The sequence below is a fragment of the Carcharodon carcharias genome, chromosome 21 (genome assembly GCF_017639515.1).
Source record: "Carcharodon carcharias isolate sCarCar2 chromosome 21, sCarCar2.pri, whole genome shotgun sequence".
Classification (NCBI taxonomy): Eukaryota; Metazoa; Chordata; class Chondrichthyes; order Lamniformes; family Lamnidae; genus Carcharodon; species Carcharodon carcharias.
Window position 1 is genome coordinate 37851424 of NC_054487.1, and position 17414 is coordinate 37868837.

General features: G+C 43.0%; 1 protein-coding gene across 7 annotated transcripts in view; it reads right to left on the minus strand.

Annotated features, from left to right (window-relative positions):
- cadps2 (Ca++-dependent secretion activator 2) overlaps positions 1 to 17414 on the minus strand; it is an 829148-nt gene that overhangs the window by 184242 nt on the left and 627492 nt on the right. For 6 of the 7 annotated variants that reach the window (XM_041216039.1, XM_041216038.1, XM_041216036.1 and 3 more), the window contains exon 14: positions 3923 to 4024. The exons of the other annotated variant lie outside the window; for it this stretch is intronic. In XM_041216039.1, the coding sequence (XP_041071973.1) occupies positions 3923 to 4024 (102 nt within the window). The remainder of the gene's footprint in view (positions 1 to 3922; positions 4025 to 17414) is intronic. 7 annotated transcript variants of the gene reach the window in all.

Here is a 17414-nt window from a genome sequence, read left to right on the forward strand (position 1 = left end):
GACAATCTTGAGTTAAATATTATATTTAGGGTGGTCATTCTTTTGTCAACTTCCAAAATCCCAACTGTTATAGGTCTTAGATGGGGTTGTCCTTAGTCAGGATTTACAGATACCCCTGGAGGAGAGGCTGTTGATAAACTTTACCTTTTATTGAACATTCTACTAATATGTACAGTCCAAGGCTTTGCATGAGGCTCGACATAGAACTCTCAGCATACTCTGTTGTCATGTGCTTTTACATCACTGATTAAGTGGACTGTCTATTTACATATTTAGCATAACTCTTTATACTACATCTAATAATTAACAGGATGGAAGACGTGATGTTTGTTCTTCCACCGATGAAAGTTCACAGAAAGGTGCAACAGCTGAGGAATCACATCATGAGACATGCAAACAAACTGGGAAAGTGGAACTTCTGATTTAATAGGCAGACTTAGTAACATGCCACATGAATCAGGTTGGGGATCCAAGGCCCAGTAAGGATGACAGCTAAGACCAGAGTATAGTAGTGAACTGTTGGGAGTACTATGCTTAGAATGAGATATTAATCTGAGACCCATCATTCTTCCTCAAGTAGATATAAAAATAAATCACATGACACTATTTGAAGGAAAGCCGTGAGGTGAATTGGCAGTGATTCTTTTTCCCTAGTTAATAACACAAAATCAAATTATCTTGTTAATTCCTTTGTTGTTTGCAGGACCTTGTTGTCCTCAAATCACCTATTACATTTACTGCAATAACACCAGTGTCTGCATTTCAAAATTAATCCATTGGTTCTAAAGCACTTTGGGATATCCTGAGAATGTATTGAGAGTTGATATGAATACAACTTGATTCTAATGGTGCAGTTCACATTTTAGTCATTAATTAGTCCATGCCTACATGCAGCTAGGCCTGCACAACATTCAGGCTTGGGCAGATAAGTGGCAAGTAACATTCATGCCACACAAGTGTCAGGCAATGACCATCTCCAACAAGGGAGAATCCAACATCTCCCCTTGACATTCAATGGCATTACCACCATTGAATCCTCCACTGTCAACTTCTTCGGGGTTACCATTAACAAGAAACTGAACTGGACTAGCCATTTAAATACTGTGGCTACAAAAGCAGGTCAGAGGCTGGGAATTCTGTGGCGGGTTACTCACTTCCTGACTCCCCAAAGCCTGTCCACCATACCAGACACAAGTCAGGAGTGTGATGGAATATTCCCCACTTGCCTGGATGAGTGCAGCTCCAAAAGCATTCAAGAAGCTCAACATCATCCAGGACAAAGCAGCTCACTTGATTGGCACACCACCCACCACCTTCAACATCCACTCCCTTCACCGCTGATGCACAGTGGCAGCAATGTATACCATTTGCAAGATGCACTGCAGCAAGTTGCTAAGGCTCCTTCAACAGCACCTTCCAAACCCATGACTACTACCATCTAGTAGGACAAGGGCAGCAGACACATGGGAACATCATCACCTGCAAGTTCCCCTCCAAGCCACACACTATCCTGACTTGGAAATATATCACTATTCCTTCACTATCACTGGGTCAAAATCCTGGTACTCCCTCCCCAACAGCACTGTGGGTGTACCTAACCACATGGAAAGCAGTGGCTCAAGAAGGTCGCTCACCTTCAACTTCTCAAGGGCGATTAAGGATGGGCAATAAAAATGTTGGCCTAGCCAGTGATGGTCATGTCCCATGAAAGAATTAAAAAACATTCAAAAATGACTTTGCCTGGTCCAAAACGTGATGAATGGGAATTCTGTTATTACTTGTTAAAAAAGAATCAAGTAACATCTTTCTTTGAAAGCCACTTAAACTCTTGACTGAAACATAACTGCACTACCTACCTGCCCCCCCAAACCCACCCCCCCACCCACTGCCTTCACCGACCACCTGCTCATAGCTGTCAGGGCTCCTGCAATAAGGAGGCCAACTGCCGGTGGGTACTGCATCAAACCATAGCGTTAACATAATGTCCCAGGTGATTCTGTTACAAAACTACCATGTTTTTCATAATAGTATTGTGGGATATTGTAAGGTAGGTTTATGGCTGTGAATGTAGATGGTTCTATCTGGGTGTCTGATTTAGTTGAATTAGAGTCAGATAGACAGCAAGGTTGCAATTATCAGAAGTGTCAGGTGTAAAAACGGTATTTGAAATGCTAATGATGAGCTAGGGCAGAATTTTCAGTTCAGCGGGCGTGCATGGTTGGCGAGTCCAGGATCGGCTGGGGAATGGACCACCGACCACGATTGGCCCCGAACGCAAATTCATGCTGGCTGGCCAATTAACGGCTAGCCAGCATTTAGTGCACGCTGAACGGCTCAGTGCTGCTGGGGTGGGGGGTGGGGGACACGTTGTGGTGGGGGGGTGGGGGAGGTGGGCAAGCGCTGAAGTCAGCATGGGTGCGGGTGAGCGCTCACAGAAAGCTCCCTGAAGGCAGAGAGCTGCCTCAGGGAGCTGAGGACCTGAACAACCTAAAATAAAGGTCACAGAAACCGGAAGAAAGTGTCCAAAGTTTGGTAATCAGTCACTTGAAAATGTAGGTAATGAAAATGCTGTCCACAGAAATTTATTTTAATTTTAATTTATCATGGAAACCTCAACCCGCTTGTGGATGAGCTTTCCTGAAAAATTCAAAGGCCACCTGGCCGAATTGCCTGCCTGTCCGCCAGCCGTAATGTTGGATGGGCAATGAAAATCTCTGTTAATTGCGCCATTAATGGGCTTAATTGCCCTCTTAATTGTTGGCAGGTGCGCTTCCGAGTTTAACGCATGCTCGTCAACCGAAATGTCGTGCGAGTGCGCGATGACGTTGGGACGCTCACCCGACATCATCGTGCGCCATTTCATGCTCGAGCCGGTTGGGCACGCGCCCGCCCGCTCAGCAAAAAATTCTGCCCCCAGAGTCCACATGTCAGTAGATAAGGTGTGAATGAAATTTGCATTTTAAAATAACTGGGGAGTTGTTTTAATTTTCAAAGGGATGGTAAGATGTTTACAACAAGGCAAGCAAGGCCATCAGTATGTTTATTTTTCCCAAACTTCTGACCATATTGGCAACATGAAAGATTTTAATAGGCAAAGTAAATTTCCAAAGGCATGAAGAACAATGGGATTTTACACATTAAAGAGAGAGAAACATATATAAAGAAGGATGGAAGGTTAAAATGGGGTGGCTGTGTAACATCTTGAAAGGTACACCATGTAAAGCAGCCTTGGGGAAAAGCCTCCAGCCCCATTTGCAAAGTCTGGTGTTGTGTTGGTGGACTTATCACTTCTGAATTCAGTGCATAAATCTTCTCGTAATAAATACAAATTGCAAAACTGTTGTGGTAGCATGGCCCAGTTTCCCTTGCGGATTTTGTCCGGCCTGGCATATAATCACCTGCCACATCATAACAATTCTTACTGTGCCAAAGCCGCAGTGAAAAGTCAGGCAGTAAAGTGGCAAGAACTAGCTCAATTAAATGACATTTTTGTAATTTTTGGAAGGATGTGTTCCGGGGCCCACGTGGAATCTTTGGGATTTTCGTGCTGTGATCTTGCCTCTCCCCCTCCCCTCTCAACTAACCACTCAACCCCCACCCCCATCCCCAAAACACTTACCTTATGCCAGGGATCCATTTCCCTTGGATCCCTGGTTGTGTGCGACTCCTGTCCCAATTCCCGCTCCCGCCCGATAGCCTGGATGTCATTCCGGCTGGCTTTGGGCAGACAGATTGAAATTAAGCTTGGGAGTTAAAGCGGCCTGGGATCCATGACAAAGAAATTGTGTGCTACATCCGCCCCCAGAACCGTGCCTGCCTCAAACGTGTCCAGAGTTAAAATCGAGGTTTATGGATCCAGACATGAGAACAGCACAATAATGAATAATTTTTTTTAACGCCAAACAGGCAAAAAACAGATTACCTGAAGTGGGTGATCTGATTTTCAAGGAGGCACAGAAGTCTTTCTTTAATCTCATTAAATCTTTCTTTTTCTTCAACTGTTACAGTTCCAATTCCATCTGGTCTAAAAAAGAGAAAATAAGATACCCTTTAAAATCTTGGAAGTAGAAACAGGAGCTCACTGATGAGATATGCCACCAAAGGTATACATAACCTTATACTTTCTTGGATTCCATGACGAAGCTTCGCTCATTAACGGAGCTGGCAACATTATCAGAAATTTGGGTAGTTACTCCCCACAATCTTCCAACAGTTTTGATCAGAAAATAATGGGCATGGCAGTTGAGATTTGCAATTTGCACTCTCAGTAAGCAAGGCTCCTGATCAAAAAAGCAAAGTTAAAAAATTCCCCCAATATTCTTTTGCCTATTTAATTGAAGGGTGTGAGGGAGGAGACTTCCAGCATAAACTGAAGGGGCCAGGCAGATGGACACAGGTATGGACAGGGGTGCAAAAAGAGAAAAGAGGCTCTGTGAATTGCCTTGGAAACTGGTGGAGTTCCTCTGTGTCACTGTGATAACCATAGTAAAATCTTTCAGGCTACCATTGGGGAAATCTATAATATTAGTTAATTAGCAATGTACAGATGCAGCAAGGAGATTGCCAATAGTTACTTCCGGAAATAAATTTGCCCTAATTTCTGATAAAAACCAAGCAATGTGCCGATGTTTTTGCCCACTTACAAACAGGTATTCCAGGGCTAGGATGAAAAAGTAATATCTTCAAATGGAGCTCATGAGATATTAAATGTAATACTTTTGTGAATATGTTTGTGATTGAGTGATAAAGGGGACAAGACATACAAGTGTAGAATGGTACTAGTCGTTTAGCTTGGGGGAAGCCTTTGGTTTCATCTTTCCCTACTCCCTCACTGCTGTTTTGAGTAAGGATTGCTCCCGGAAAGACTGTCAAAATTTTGTTATTTCATGGCTTGCTCTTCTTCAGTTCAAAGGTCTGCTCCTTATCTTATTCAATATTGTGCAGAGATACACAGCTGGACTTTGTGTTCGGACTTGGAGGTTAGATCATATGTGACCCAGCACTGTTTCTGGAACAGTTAGGTGCATTGATTTTTGCCTTGATTGGCAGGCCGAAGGGTACACTCATGTTCTGTTTATATTTGCTGGGTGGACTCTTGAAGCTGGAGGGCCAATAGGAGACCCTCCTGCATGGAATGAGCTGCAGTCTGCAGTTGCAGATAAGGGAGAGAGGGAGCATCTCCACTTTGAGGCACCATCTCAGCAACTGTGAAAAACTGAAATAGAAAATGGACAAAATAGTTCACCATTGTCAATGGGAAATCCTTTCAACTGTCTGCGGTCACAGCAGTGACAAGGGAGAAGAGGGGTGGGGGGGGGGGTGGTGTGCAGGTGTGGTGATGTGGGGTCTCAAAGTTCTGCTGCTGGGAGGCCATTTTCATGTAGCTTCCATGCCACCAATGCTCTTAGGTCAACTAGAAAATTCCATTTGGCCTCTGATCCATGTCCTTAATTTGTCTTTTAAAGAAGTTTAATAAGCTACCTGCACCTTTCAGATGGGTAACCCTTCTGCCCTTGATCCCATCTCCAGCAAAATGGCTCTGGAATGGAATGGTGCCAGCAAACACACAGGCCTGAATTTTCAGCTCAGCAGATGGGCACGATCGGTAGGCCCGGGATCGGCCGGGAAACAGACCGCGATCGCCTCCCAACTGATCAGCGCTGTTAGGGTGGGGACAGGAGGAGGGCGGGCGATGATGTCATGCGTATGTGGGTGAGTGCTGAAAGAAAGCTTCCTGAAGGCCTTGGAGTTGCAGACTTGAAAACCATGAAATAAAGTTTTGAAAATCAGAAAAAAGTGTCCAACATCACAATCAGGCACCTGAACATATAGCTGATAAAGGTGCCACCCACATATTTTTATTTTTATTTTACTTAATGACAGAACTTTCATCCCGCCTTTGGATGAGGTTTGATGAAAAATGTAAAGGCCGCCTGGCTGATTTGCCCATCCGCCAACTGTAAGGTTGGACGGGCCACGAAAAATCAGGGACAATTGCACCGTTAATGGGCTTAATTGCCCTCTTAATTATCGACGGGCACGCTTTTGACTTATGTGCATGCCCACCGAGCGAAATATCACAAGAGCGTGGGATGATGTCGGGACACTCACCCGACGACTTCTCGTGCGAATTTACGTCCGATTGGGTCAGGCATGCTCCCACCCATGGGACATCAAATTCTGCCCTTGAATTTTTGCGCTTGCCTAACCCTATTCTCACCCCCATATTGGGACAAAAATGTTGCCATAGGTTCAAGGAATTGTAAGTTGAGGGAGCACATACAATGACTACCATCCGCTCAAATAGGCACTACCCCACAACCACCTGACTACCCGGCTAACGCTGTGACCATACCTGACTTTACCCCTTGACCTTCCACACCCCCCCTTGACCACCTGACTAACCAACTAACTCCCAACTGGACCTGACTGCCCCCTCCACAACCACTCATCTAACGTCCACCAACCCCCCGCCTTCCCGATCACCTGACTACTAGCCCTGACCCCACCTGACAACCCCCTGACCCAACCCAATTCATCCACCTACGCACCCACCCAACTGTTTATAACTTACGCACTTAACCATTTAACCCACCTCCACACTCACTCACCTACCTACTTTTCCACCTACCCACTCTTTGGAAAGAGTGGCAGATAGTAATCAATTGCTTATATTCTCTGGACAGGAATTTTTAAAAAATGAAATGCAATCACTTGAACTTAAGTCCCCATGCCACCTAAACCGGATAGCCTCTGTGGCAATGTATGACTGCCTGTACTCAATTGATGCCATCTTTGCGCTGCCTACTTATTATCATGATTGCTGCATGCAACCAGTGCTAACCATGCTATTGATTGTCTTCATGCATCAGCAGGAGTCCCACTATCATTACTTGCCAGCACTACCTAAAGCTAACCTGCATCTCTCAAAGGGAGAGTGTTTTCAAACACTGCACTGGAGCCCTTGGTGGAGGAGGTGGAAAGGAGGGAAGATGCCCTGTATTTTTAGGGGGGGCCAGGAGGCCCTCAAGACAAACAGAAAGTAGGCAGTGGGAACTGAACCATGGAGGTCAATGCCAGGAAATTAGCTCCATGAACCTGGATGCAGCGTCACAAGAAGTTTAATGATTTCACAAGTGGTCAAACCCAATGTAAGCATCTTCAAATACCATATTCCACTAATTGCACCACCTGGCCTCAGGCACTGCTCAATTTACCAAATCCCCATGACTGAACTACAACAATCTCTACCAGTCATGACTCATTGGAACATAGGAAGGAACACAGAATCAGGTGTAGGCCTTTCAGCCCGTTGAGTCGGCTCCGCTACTCAATTAGATCATGGCTGATCATCTATCTCTGTGCCATTTTCCCATGATTTCCACATACCCATTGATGTTATTAGTACCTAGAAAACTATTTATCTCTGTCTTGAACATGGTCAATGACTGAGCTTCCACTGGCCTTTGGGGATAGAGAATTCCAAAGTTTCACCACCTTCTGAGTGAAGAAATTCCTCCTCATCTCAGTCCTAAATGGCCTGCCCCTTATTCTGAAACTATGCCCTCTGGTTCTAGACTCACCAGCCAAGGGAAACATCCTACCCACATCTACTCTGTCAATCCATGTAAGAATTTTGTAAATTTCAATGAGATCACCTCTTATTCTTCAAACCTCTAGGAAATACAGGCCCAGTTTCATCCATCTCTCCTTATAAGACAATCTTGCCATCCCAGGTATTAGTCAGGTGAACCTCTGTTGCACTCCCTTCATGGCAAGTATATCCTTCCTTAGATAAGGAGACCAAAACTTTTCACAATACTCTAGGTGCAGTCTCACCAAGCAAAACATCTTTACTCCTGTACTTAAATCCCATTGCTATGAAGGCCAACATACAATTTGCCTTCCTAATTGCTTGTTGTACCTACTGGCTAGGTTTTAATGACTCATGAACAAGGACATCCAAGTCCTTTTGAACACCAACACTTCCCAACATCTCACCATTTAAGAAATATTCTGCTTTTCTGTTTTTTCTACCAAAGTGGATAACTTCACACTTATTTAAATTATATTCCACCTTCCAAATGCAATATCTTAATCTATATATAGACTGTGAGAATCAGATGGGCAAAGATAGCATAGATGACAAATTCATAGAATGTTTTCGGGATAATTTATTAGATCAGCGTGTTCTGGAACCAACCAGGGAGCAGGCTATACTAGACCTGGTATTGTGCAATGAGATAGGATTAATGACCTCATAGTGAAGGTGCCTCTAGTTGCAGTGATCATAATATGATTGAATTTTACATTCAGTTTGAGGGAGACAACAGTGGGTCTAAGATTAGTATTTTAAACTTGGGCAATTATAAGCTTTGGGCAATTATGAGGGCATGGAAGCAGAGTGAACTGGCAATTTGAGTTAAGGGATAGGTCAATAGAGATGCAGTGGCAGACATTAAGGGAATATTTCAGAATACATAAGAATAGATACATTTCAATGAGAAATAAAAATTTCAAGTGGAGGGCCCACCATCTGTGGTTAACTAAAAAAGTTAAAGATAGAATCAAACTTAAAGAAAAAGCTTATAATTGCGCAAAGATGGGTGGCAGGTCAGAAGATTGGACAGAGTATAAAAAACAACAAAAAATGATTAAAAGATTAATAAGGATGGAAAAATTAGAGCACAAGAGAAAGCTAAAAAGAAATATAAAGACAGATAGAGTTTCTATAGATATTTTAAAAAGAAAATAACTAAAAGTGAGCATTGGTCCTATAGAAAGTAAGTCTGGGGGATTAATAATGGAAAATAAGGAGATGGCAGATGAATTGGTCTTATTTTGAATTGGTCTTCAGGAATTGGAAGAGACAGAGGAACTCAAGAAAATTACCATCACTAGGGAGGTGGTACTTAGCAAATTGTTGGAGCTGTGGGCTGACAAGTCCGCAGGTCCTGATGGACTTCATCCTATGGTCTTAATAGGAATGACTAGTGAGACAGGTAATGCGTGGGTTTTAATTTTCCAAAATTCACTAGATTCAGGGAAGGTTCCATTAGATTGGAAAATAGCTAGTGTAACTCCCTTATTCAAAAAGGGAAGGAGACAGAAATCAGGAAACTACAGGCCAATTAGCTTAACATCTGTCATAGGGAAAATGTTAGAAGCTATTACTAAAGATGTTATAACAGAGCACTTACATAAATTCAAGGTATTCAGGCAGAGACAACATGGTTTTGTAAAAGGGAAATCATGTTTAACCAATTTATTGGAGTTCTTTGAAGAAGTAACAGGTGCTGTGGATAATGGGGATCCAGTGGATGTGCTGTACTTAGATTTTCAGAAGGCATTGATAAGGTGCCTCATCAAAGGTTATTGCAGAAAATAAAAGCTCATGGTGTAGGGGGTAATATATTGGCATAGATAGAAGATTAGCTAGCTAACAGGAAACAGAGCGTAGGCAAAAATGGGTCATTTTCCTGGATGACGAGTGGTGTACCACAGGGATCAGTGCTGGGGCCTTAACTTCTCACAATTTATAGAAATGATTTGGATGAAAGGACCAATGGGATGGTTGCTAAATTTGCTGATGACACAAAGATAGGTAAGAAAGTAAGTTGTGCAGAGGACATAAGGAGGCTACAAATAGATATAGATAGATTAGGTGAGTGGGGCAAAGATCTGGCAAATGGAGTATAATGTGGGAAAATGTGAGGTTGTCCATTTTGTCAGGAAAAATAAAAAAGAAGCATATCATCTAAATGGTGAGAGATTGCAGAGCTCTGAGATGCAGAGGGTTCTGGGTGTCCGAACGCATGAATCACAAAATGTTAGTATGCAGGTGCAGCAAGTAATTAGCAAAGAATGTTATCATATATTGCAAGGGGAACTGAATAGAAGATTAGGGAGGTCATGCTTCAGTTATACAGGGCACTGGTGAGGCCAAACCTGGGTACTTTTTATTCAAGCATTGGAAGCAGTTCAGAGAAGGTTTACTAGATTAATACCTGAAATGGGTGGGTTATGAGGAAAGGCTAGACAGGCTAGGCTTGTATCTGCTTGAGTTCAGAAGATTAAGATGTGGGTTGACTGAATCGTTTTAAAAAAATCATTCATGGGATGTGGGCATCCCTGCTAGCTAGGCTAGCATTTATTGCCCATCCCTAATTGCCCTCGAGAAGGTGATGGTGAACCACTGCAATGTAGGTTCCAGGCATTTAAAAGTCACATGTAGGCCAGATCAGGTAAGGGCAGCAGATTTCCTTCCTTAAAGGGCATTAGTGAACCAAATGAGTTTTTAATACAATTGACAATGCTTTCATGATCATCATTAGACTTTTGAATTCCAGATTTTTATTGAATTTAAATTCCACCATCTGCCATAGTGGGATTCGAACCCCAGATTATTAACCTGAGTCTCTGGATTACTAGTACAGTGACAAAACCACTACTCCACCACTTCCGCATATAAGATCCTGAGAGGACTTGACAGGGTGGATGTGAAAAGCATGTGGCAGAATCTAGAACTAGGGGCCAAAATAAGGAGTCACCCATTTAGGACAGAGACGAAGAAATAAAATTTCTTTCAGAGAGTTGTGAGACTTTGGAATTCTCTTCCTCAAAAGATGGTTGAGACTGAGTCTTTGAACATCTTTAAGACAGAAATAGATGGATTCTTGATAAGCACAGAGGTGAAAGGTTATCGGAGGTTGGCAGGAATGTGAAGTTGAGGTTAAAATTAGATCAGCCATGATCTTATTAAATGGTGGAGCAGGCTCGAGGGGCTGAGTGGCTTATTCCTGCTCCTAATTTTTATGTTCTAACACTTCACCTCACCCTCACACACTTATCGCTGTTTGAAGCCTTACATTCACAACTCAAAGCTTGCATACATTGCCAGTTATTCAACCATGACAGCCACATCATTCAAACATATTGTATGATAGACACTGACACACTGTCCTTTCTCTCGCTTGCAGGAGATGGCGCTACCCAACTGGAGGTAGCAGGAAGTAACCAGTGGCGGAGGGGTGTATCTGCATATTCCAACCCCCGTGCAGGAGATGGTGCTGGCCATTATGGGAAAGGCCATTGCTGAGGCCGTGGCTAGTGGCGGGGCTGAAACCATTAAAAATGATGGTATCTTCATACCTAACCCACCTACTCACATTCCACTTTCCCTCTTTCCACACTTTGTCTGATTTACAAGCTGTTGATGGTGTAAGCACGCGCTTTTTACCTTCTCCTTTTCTCTCACCACAACTTTATCCTTTTTCTTTTTCAGATACCCTAGACATTTGTCCTGTTCTGCGTGGCCTCTGCGCCTTCTCCCAGTTATGTTCGAATCCAAGATGAGGGACTGCTGTTGGCCCTGTGACTGGGAGCAACTTGTTTGTGCAGAAGCCTTGAAATCAGCAAGTAAAGCCCTTCAGCATGTACCACAACACTCCCTGTGGACTTCTGAAACTTGAAACAACTTTGGAAAGCACTAAAAATGTAGCAACAACCAGAAGAAATCAACCAACAAATAACCTGAAAGGAATTGATGTTCCAAATTTTAGCAGGTGGGAATCCTTCCTGCTGCTTAATGCATGGCCAGCTATGTAAGGTTAAGAGAGGGCAACAGCTGGAGGATGGAGCTCCAAGATGACAGTGCTGGCATCAAATCAGCTTTGCATGCTGATTGACATCATGATTTGCCTGCTCGCCATATTTCCAGTGGATATTAAGTACTCACTCGAATTCCTCTACCAAAATGGCCTCCAGTGCGCTTCACGTCCTAAGCGTGTGCATGTCCCACAGACGCCATTTTGGTGCTCTAAGGGCATTTATAACGTTGAAAGAAAGGATACTACCAAGTCCAAGTTCGCCCCCTACATCGCCTTACATGAAACACAGTTTAACTAGCTCCTTCCCTCATACATATCACAATGGCATGAATGTTAACAGATGCACTGATGCCTGTGTAGATCATATTGACTAAAGTGCATCACTAACATTTGTTACGTGGACATTAGGATGGAACTTATTTGGTGTCAGGTTGAAATGCAGGGCAGATCAGGGGCAATTTGAGCATAGGCCATATATGGTCTTCAGTGGACAAGAAGACTGATCTTTCTTTTTGAGCTGGGCCTAATCTTCTGCTGTGACAGAAGCATAAAATGAGCAAGTGCTGAATCCCTTAATTGCAGCATCTTTTAAAATGTCAATACAACTTGAAACCTATTGATTGTATTCATTTAGAAATTATGCCTCACATTTCATACTGGAATATAGGAACAGAAACAAGAAAAAGCACTCTTCCCTCGCGAATTAGTTAGAGTTTATCCGGCTGAATCTCACTTCATGCTGCATTTAATTTTCTGCTTTAAGTGTTCACATGCAGTTTTGTAATCAATGACTGCAGGTTCTAATAAACTGTGGAACATTCCTCCCAATTCAAAAGGGGACTGTAATCCATGCTAAAGAAAAAAAAGCTGAATTGTTATCCTTTCCTAAGAAGTGGCCGCTCCACACTGGCATTGTTAGTTAAGAGGTGCAATTTTGCCTGAAGATTTTCTGGCCATTTGTACATAGTGTAAAGTAAATCCCTTTTCAGACGCTCTTAAAGTGGAAGCTGAACATGTTCCATTCTGTCATCCTCCCATCCAGTAACCCGCTGTGAAACAAAGCCCCTCCAAATCCTGAGTCACTCCGCTGCTCTCCAAAGCTTGGAAACAACAGAATGGCAGCATGATGCGTGCAGGTCAACAAGCCTCCGTTTGCTTTTAGTTTTCGTTATTTCAGCAAACAAATTCAGAAATGGAATATGGATTAGGAATAGTTTGCAATACAAAATTGGTCTTAATAGCTCATTTCTCAGACATGGAATCTCACTGGAAGTGTGTAGCAAAGGTTGAAGTTCACACAGAACTTCTGTCAATCTATTTTTCTAATGTACTGCAAGTTTTCTAAAACACAGATGGTTCCCGATTCTTGATTTTAATGCTGCAGTGTAAGTTAATTCCATTAGCCTGCACAGAATAGCTATTGACAATGATGCTTCACTTAGTGTTGTAGGTGTGCTAAATGATTGGGATGCAACTTTTGCAAAGCAGAAAAGTATTTAAAAGCCATTATGAAAACCTTCACTAAGTGGAAAGGAAAAACCTCAGAATAGTAGGCACATTTGAGTTTTACTAATAATTTTTGCTACTTTAAGGGTCACTGATCATAAATTAGATGAGAGTTATTAAATACGATAGTGAAATTCTGAGCATTATTACTGAAAATGCACAACAGGACCTTTTATTTAACAGAGTAAAGTGTCCTAAGGTGTTCCACAAGAATGTTATTAAACAAAATTTGACACCGGACCACAGAAAGGGACATTTAAAATAGCTTGATTCAAGAAGCAGGTTTTAAGGAATGTCTTTAGGAGGAGAGAGAGGTAGAGAGGGGAGAGGTTTAGGGAGAGAATTCCAGATCTTAGGGCCTTGGCAACTGAAGGCATTGGCCACCAATGGAGGAGTGATTGAAATCATAGATGCACAAGAGGTTAGAATAGGAGCTCCCAGTATTAACCTTATATGAACCATAGTAACTCTTACAGTTTTGAAGCAAACTGTTTCCTTGCCAATTTTCTGCCCTGCTCAAGATATTGACTCTTTGATGGAATATGTGAGTGGTGAGTGCTTGCCACTATCTCAGCCAAGCAGCCATATTATGAAAGTGTGCGCCATTGGACGTTTCAACCAAACAGATATGACAGTCAAACGTTAGCTGTCCTCACCGAGCATCCAGATGAGCAGTCAGGAGCAGGAAGCCTGGCAGATCTCCCCCACCCTAACTGAGGGGGTTTAAGACCAGTTGTAGAGAAAGAAAGAAAAATTTGCATTTATATAGCACCTTTTTATTACCTCAGGACATCCCAAAGTACTTCACAGTCAATGAAGTAGCTTTGAAAGGTGGTTACTGTTATATTGTAGGAAACACAACTAATTTGTGCACAGCAAACTCCTATAAACAGCAATGAAGTAGCGACCAGATAACATATATACTCATGTAAAAGTTGAATTTTTGAGGCCAATTTTTTACAACAGGAATTGACTTTTACATGGTAATGTTTTCGAGGGGTTGACATGTATGTTTGATCTGGGCCACGGTGAATGGGCAAGGTGACCTCTAGTGGCTAGGAAGCTGAGGTATTGCCAAATTAATTTAAATACTTTTTAACCCTTTATAAAAGGGAGCTGAAGTCTGTTCAATAAACTTTCCAAACACAATGGATCCTCTGCTCAATATTCTTAACCATACACTATTTAATAAACCTAGTGTGTAACTGCATTTCTACTGCATTTTATTTAAAAATTCCTTCCTTTGCTATAGTCTTTGAGTGATATTTCAGTGAGTCCACCTGCTCGCACTATGCAAAGTCCCAGATAATATTCTCTCTCTTTTTAAAAAGTAAATAAAACAGCATTTATAATCTCAGCTACTAACCCATCATTGTAATTAACTCATCATAACTTTTATAATGACTAGGATTTATTTTTGCTATTGTTACCCATGTAGAGAAGTGTGTTAGAGAAGTTTTTGGTTGGTTTCACTTCTGCTTTTCCAACAGTAGCCCAAGTACTTAAAGTAAGGCTTCTCTCTTCCCAACTCCACATACCGTTTCAGTTCCTGGGCTTTGATTCTTGAAAAACTAAGGTTGACTTTTACATGAGGTATATGGAAAATTAGGATTATGTTTAGGTCAAAAATCATGGGATTGACTTCTACAGTAATCTGTTTTAGTGACAATGTTTGAAGGGTAAATATTGGCCAGGATAGCAGTGAGAACTAGTGGTGGGGTTTTAACACACAACCTTCCAACTCAAACACAGTAATATTACCACTGAGTCACAGGTGCCACTGGCACCACATTTAGATCAACTAACTCACTTCTTGAACATAGGAATTTCCTGATCGTTGTGGTGAGGCTGCTCACTGAATGATCTCACTGAACCATCAGGGATGTTCCAAGGAAAATTCATCGGAAGATGATACAGAATCTGATTAGTTAAGACTAGATGAGAGCTAGTGTACCAGATTATCAATAAGGAAACTGGGAGTTAAATACAAATAGGTACCACCTGCTGTTTTCCACCTAGTTTCCTAAAGATGGTTACACAGCTGAATGTTTTTTCTCACATTTTCCATACACACTAAACCACACTCAATATTAATGGTTCAAATTAAGATCTGAAAGGTTTTATTTCATGTTTGAAACACCAATAACCACATTTTGTGGCTAGGGGCAGAGGGACGGTGCTTGTCGCTCATCAGAATTCCCCACCTCCATACAAAGTGGTAGTATTACTGTGTCTGAGTTGGAAGGTTGTGCGTTAAAACCCTACCACAGTGATTTGAGCACAAAATCTAGTTCTCACTGCGATTCTGGCCAATACTTACCCTTCAACCATTGTCACTAAAACAGATTATCAGAGATGTCATATAGAAGTCAAACCCATGATTTTTGACCTAAAAATAACCCTAATTTTCCATATACCTCATGTAAAAGCCAACCTTAGTTTTTCAAGAATCAAAGTCCAGGAGTTCCAGGACCAAAAGGGAATGTGGAGTTGGGAAGAGAGAAGCCTTCTGTTGAAGAGTCATATGGACTCGACACGTTAACTGTGTTCCTCTCCGCAGATGCTGTCAGACCTGCTGAGTTTTTCCTGGTATTTTTGTTTTTGTCTTACTTTAAGTGCTTGGGCTACAGTTGGAAAAGCACAAGTGAAACCAACCAAATACTTCTCTACATGGGTAACAATTGCAAAGATAAATCCTAGTCATTATAAAAGTTACAACGAGTTAATTACAAAGATGGGTTAGTAGCTGAGATTATAAATGTTGTTTTATTTTCTTTTCAAAAAGGGAGAGAATATTATCTGGGACTTTGCATAGTGCAAAGTGAAATATCACTCAAAGATTAATGCAAAGGAAGGAAATTTTTTATAAAATGCTTTGGTTTGGGAGGTCAGAACGCACACCCTCACCCCATGGCAGGGATTATATACCTTCTGGGATTAGAAATTCCCCTCCCCACCAGCTGGGTTGGGCAATCGGACCCCTCGCTCAACTAATGGATAGGACCTACCTGCTCTGGAATCTACCCTGCCCTACTGGAAGCCAAGCCTGTCAGTCAGGCTAACTTTCAGGTGGGGAATGTGTCTGCCCTGTTAAAACTTTACAGCATGTGGGGAAACCAAGCCTAACCTAAACCTCACGTCCCTACCTATACCTCTATTAATATCCAGCTCTTCGTCTAGATTAGGAAATATAAATTAGAATATTGAATTTGTTGTATGGAAACCAAAGAGAGAGGAAGAAAGACTGGATGGAGAAATCAAAGGGATAGAAGTAAAAAAAAAAGTTTAGTTTTAAATTTCCAACTATAATTAAATTCCGTAGGGGGAGAATTTTCTCCCCTACGGGCGGGCCAGTTGGGAGCGGGCAAGGAGCTGATCGCCGCCATTTTATGTGAGCGAGCCAATTAAGGCCTGCTCAGCGTGAAACGTGGCTCCCGAAAACAGCAGGTGTAGGCGGGCAGCGGCGGGACTGCAATGACTGCTGAGTCCAATGGCGACCTGGTGGCCTGTTTAAATAGCGCCCCTGCAGCCTTGCAAAGGCTGTGAACCATGGCTGGCAGAAGGGCTCCCCAGAGCGCTGCTTGTGAGCAGACCAGGCAGGAGGGCATGTCAGCGGGGCACTGTGCCCCTCGCTTTTCCGACAAGTGCCTCCTCGACGAGGTGGCAATATGGCGGGAGATCCTCATTCCCAGGATGGGAGGAGGAGGCCCCCCCACACGACCAAACGTGCCTGGGAGGATGTGGCAGAGATAGTGAGTTCCCACGATGTGGTGCAATCGCACCTGGGTTCAGTGCTGCGTTTCAACAACCTCTTGTGCTTGGGAAGGGTGAGAACCATGTTGGCATGGGTAATTTAACACAGCAGTTAGGCTTCCCTGCCACCCTCCTCCACCCATCCCCAACTCTGAATGTAGTTACTGCATTGAATCATTCGCTGGGTGGGCCAGTAGATATTGCCCATGTCTAGTTCGCTCAGAGGGTTGTGCTGAGCTGGGTTCTGGGTAGACTGACATCCACAGTACTGTTTTGGGGGCTACCTTAAGGATCTGCACCTAGGCAGAGTGCTGGAACTGGGAAGCATGTCAAAGTCAGGGTGCGAACATGCTGGGAGGGGAGCTTCCGGGTGGTGGGGCACCCATCCATCTGCTGCCCTTGACATACCACATGTTTGTGCGTTCTTGCTTTGCAGGGTTAAACCATGTGGGTGGCAAATGTGATGGAGGCAGCATGTGGGCAAGGGGGGGTGTGGTTTTGGGCGGGTGGGGGGGGGGGAGGTCAGCCCTGGTTGCTTGGTGTGAG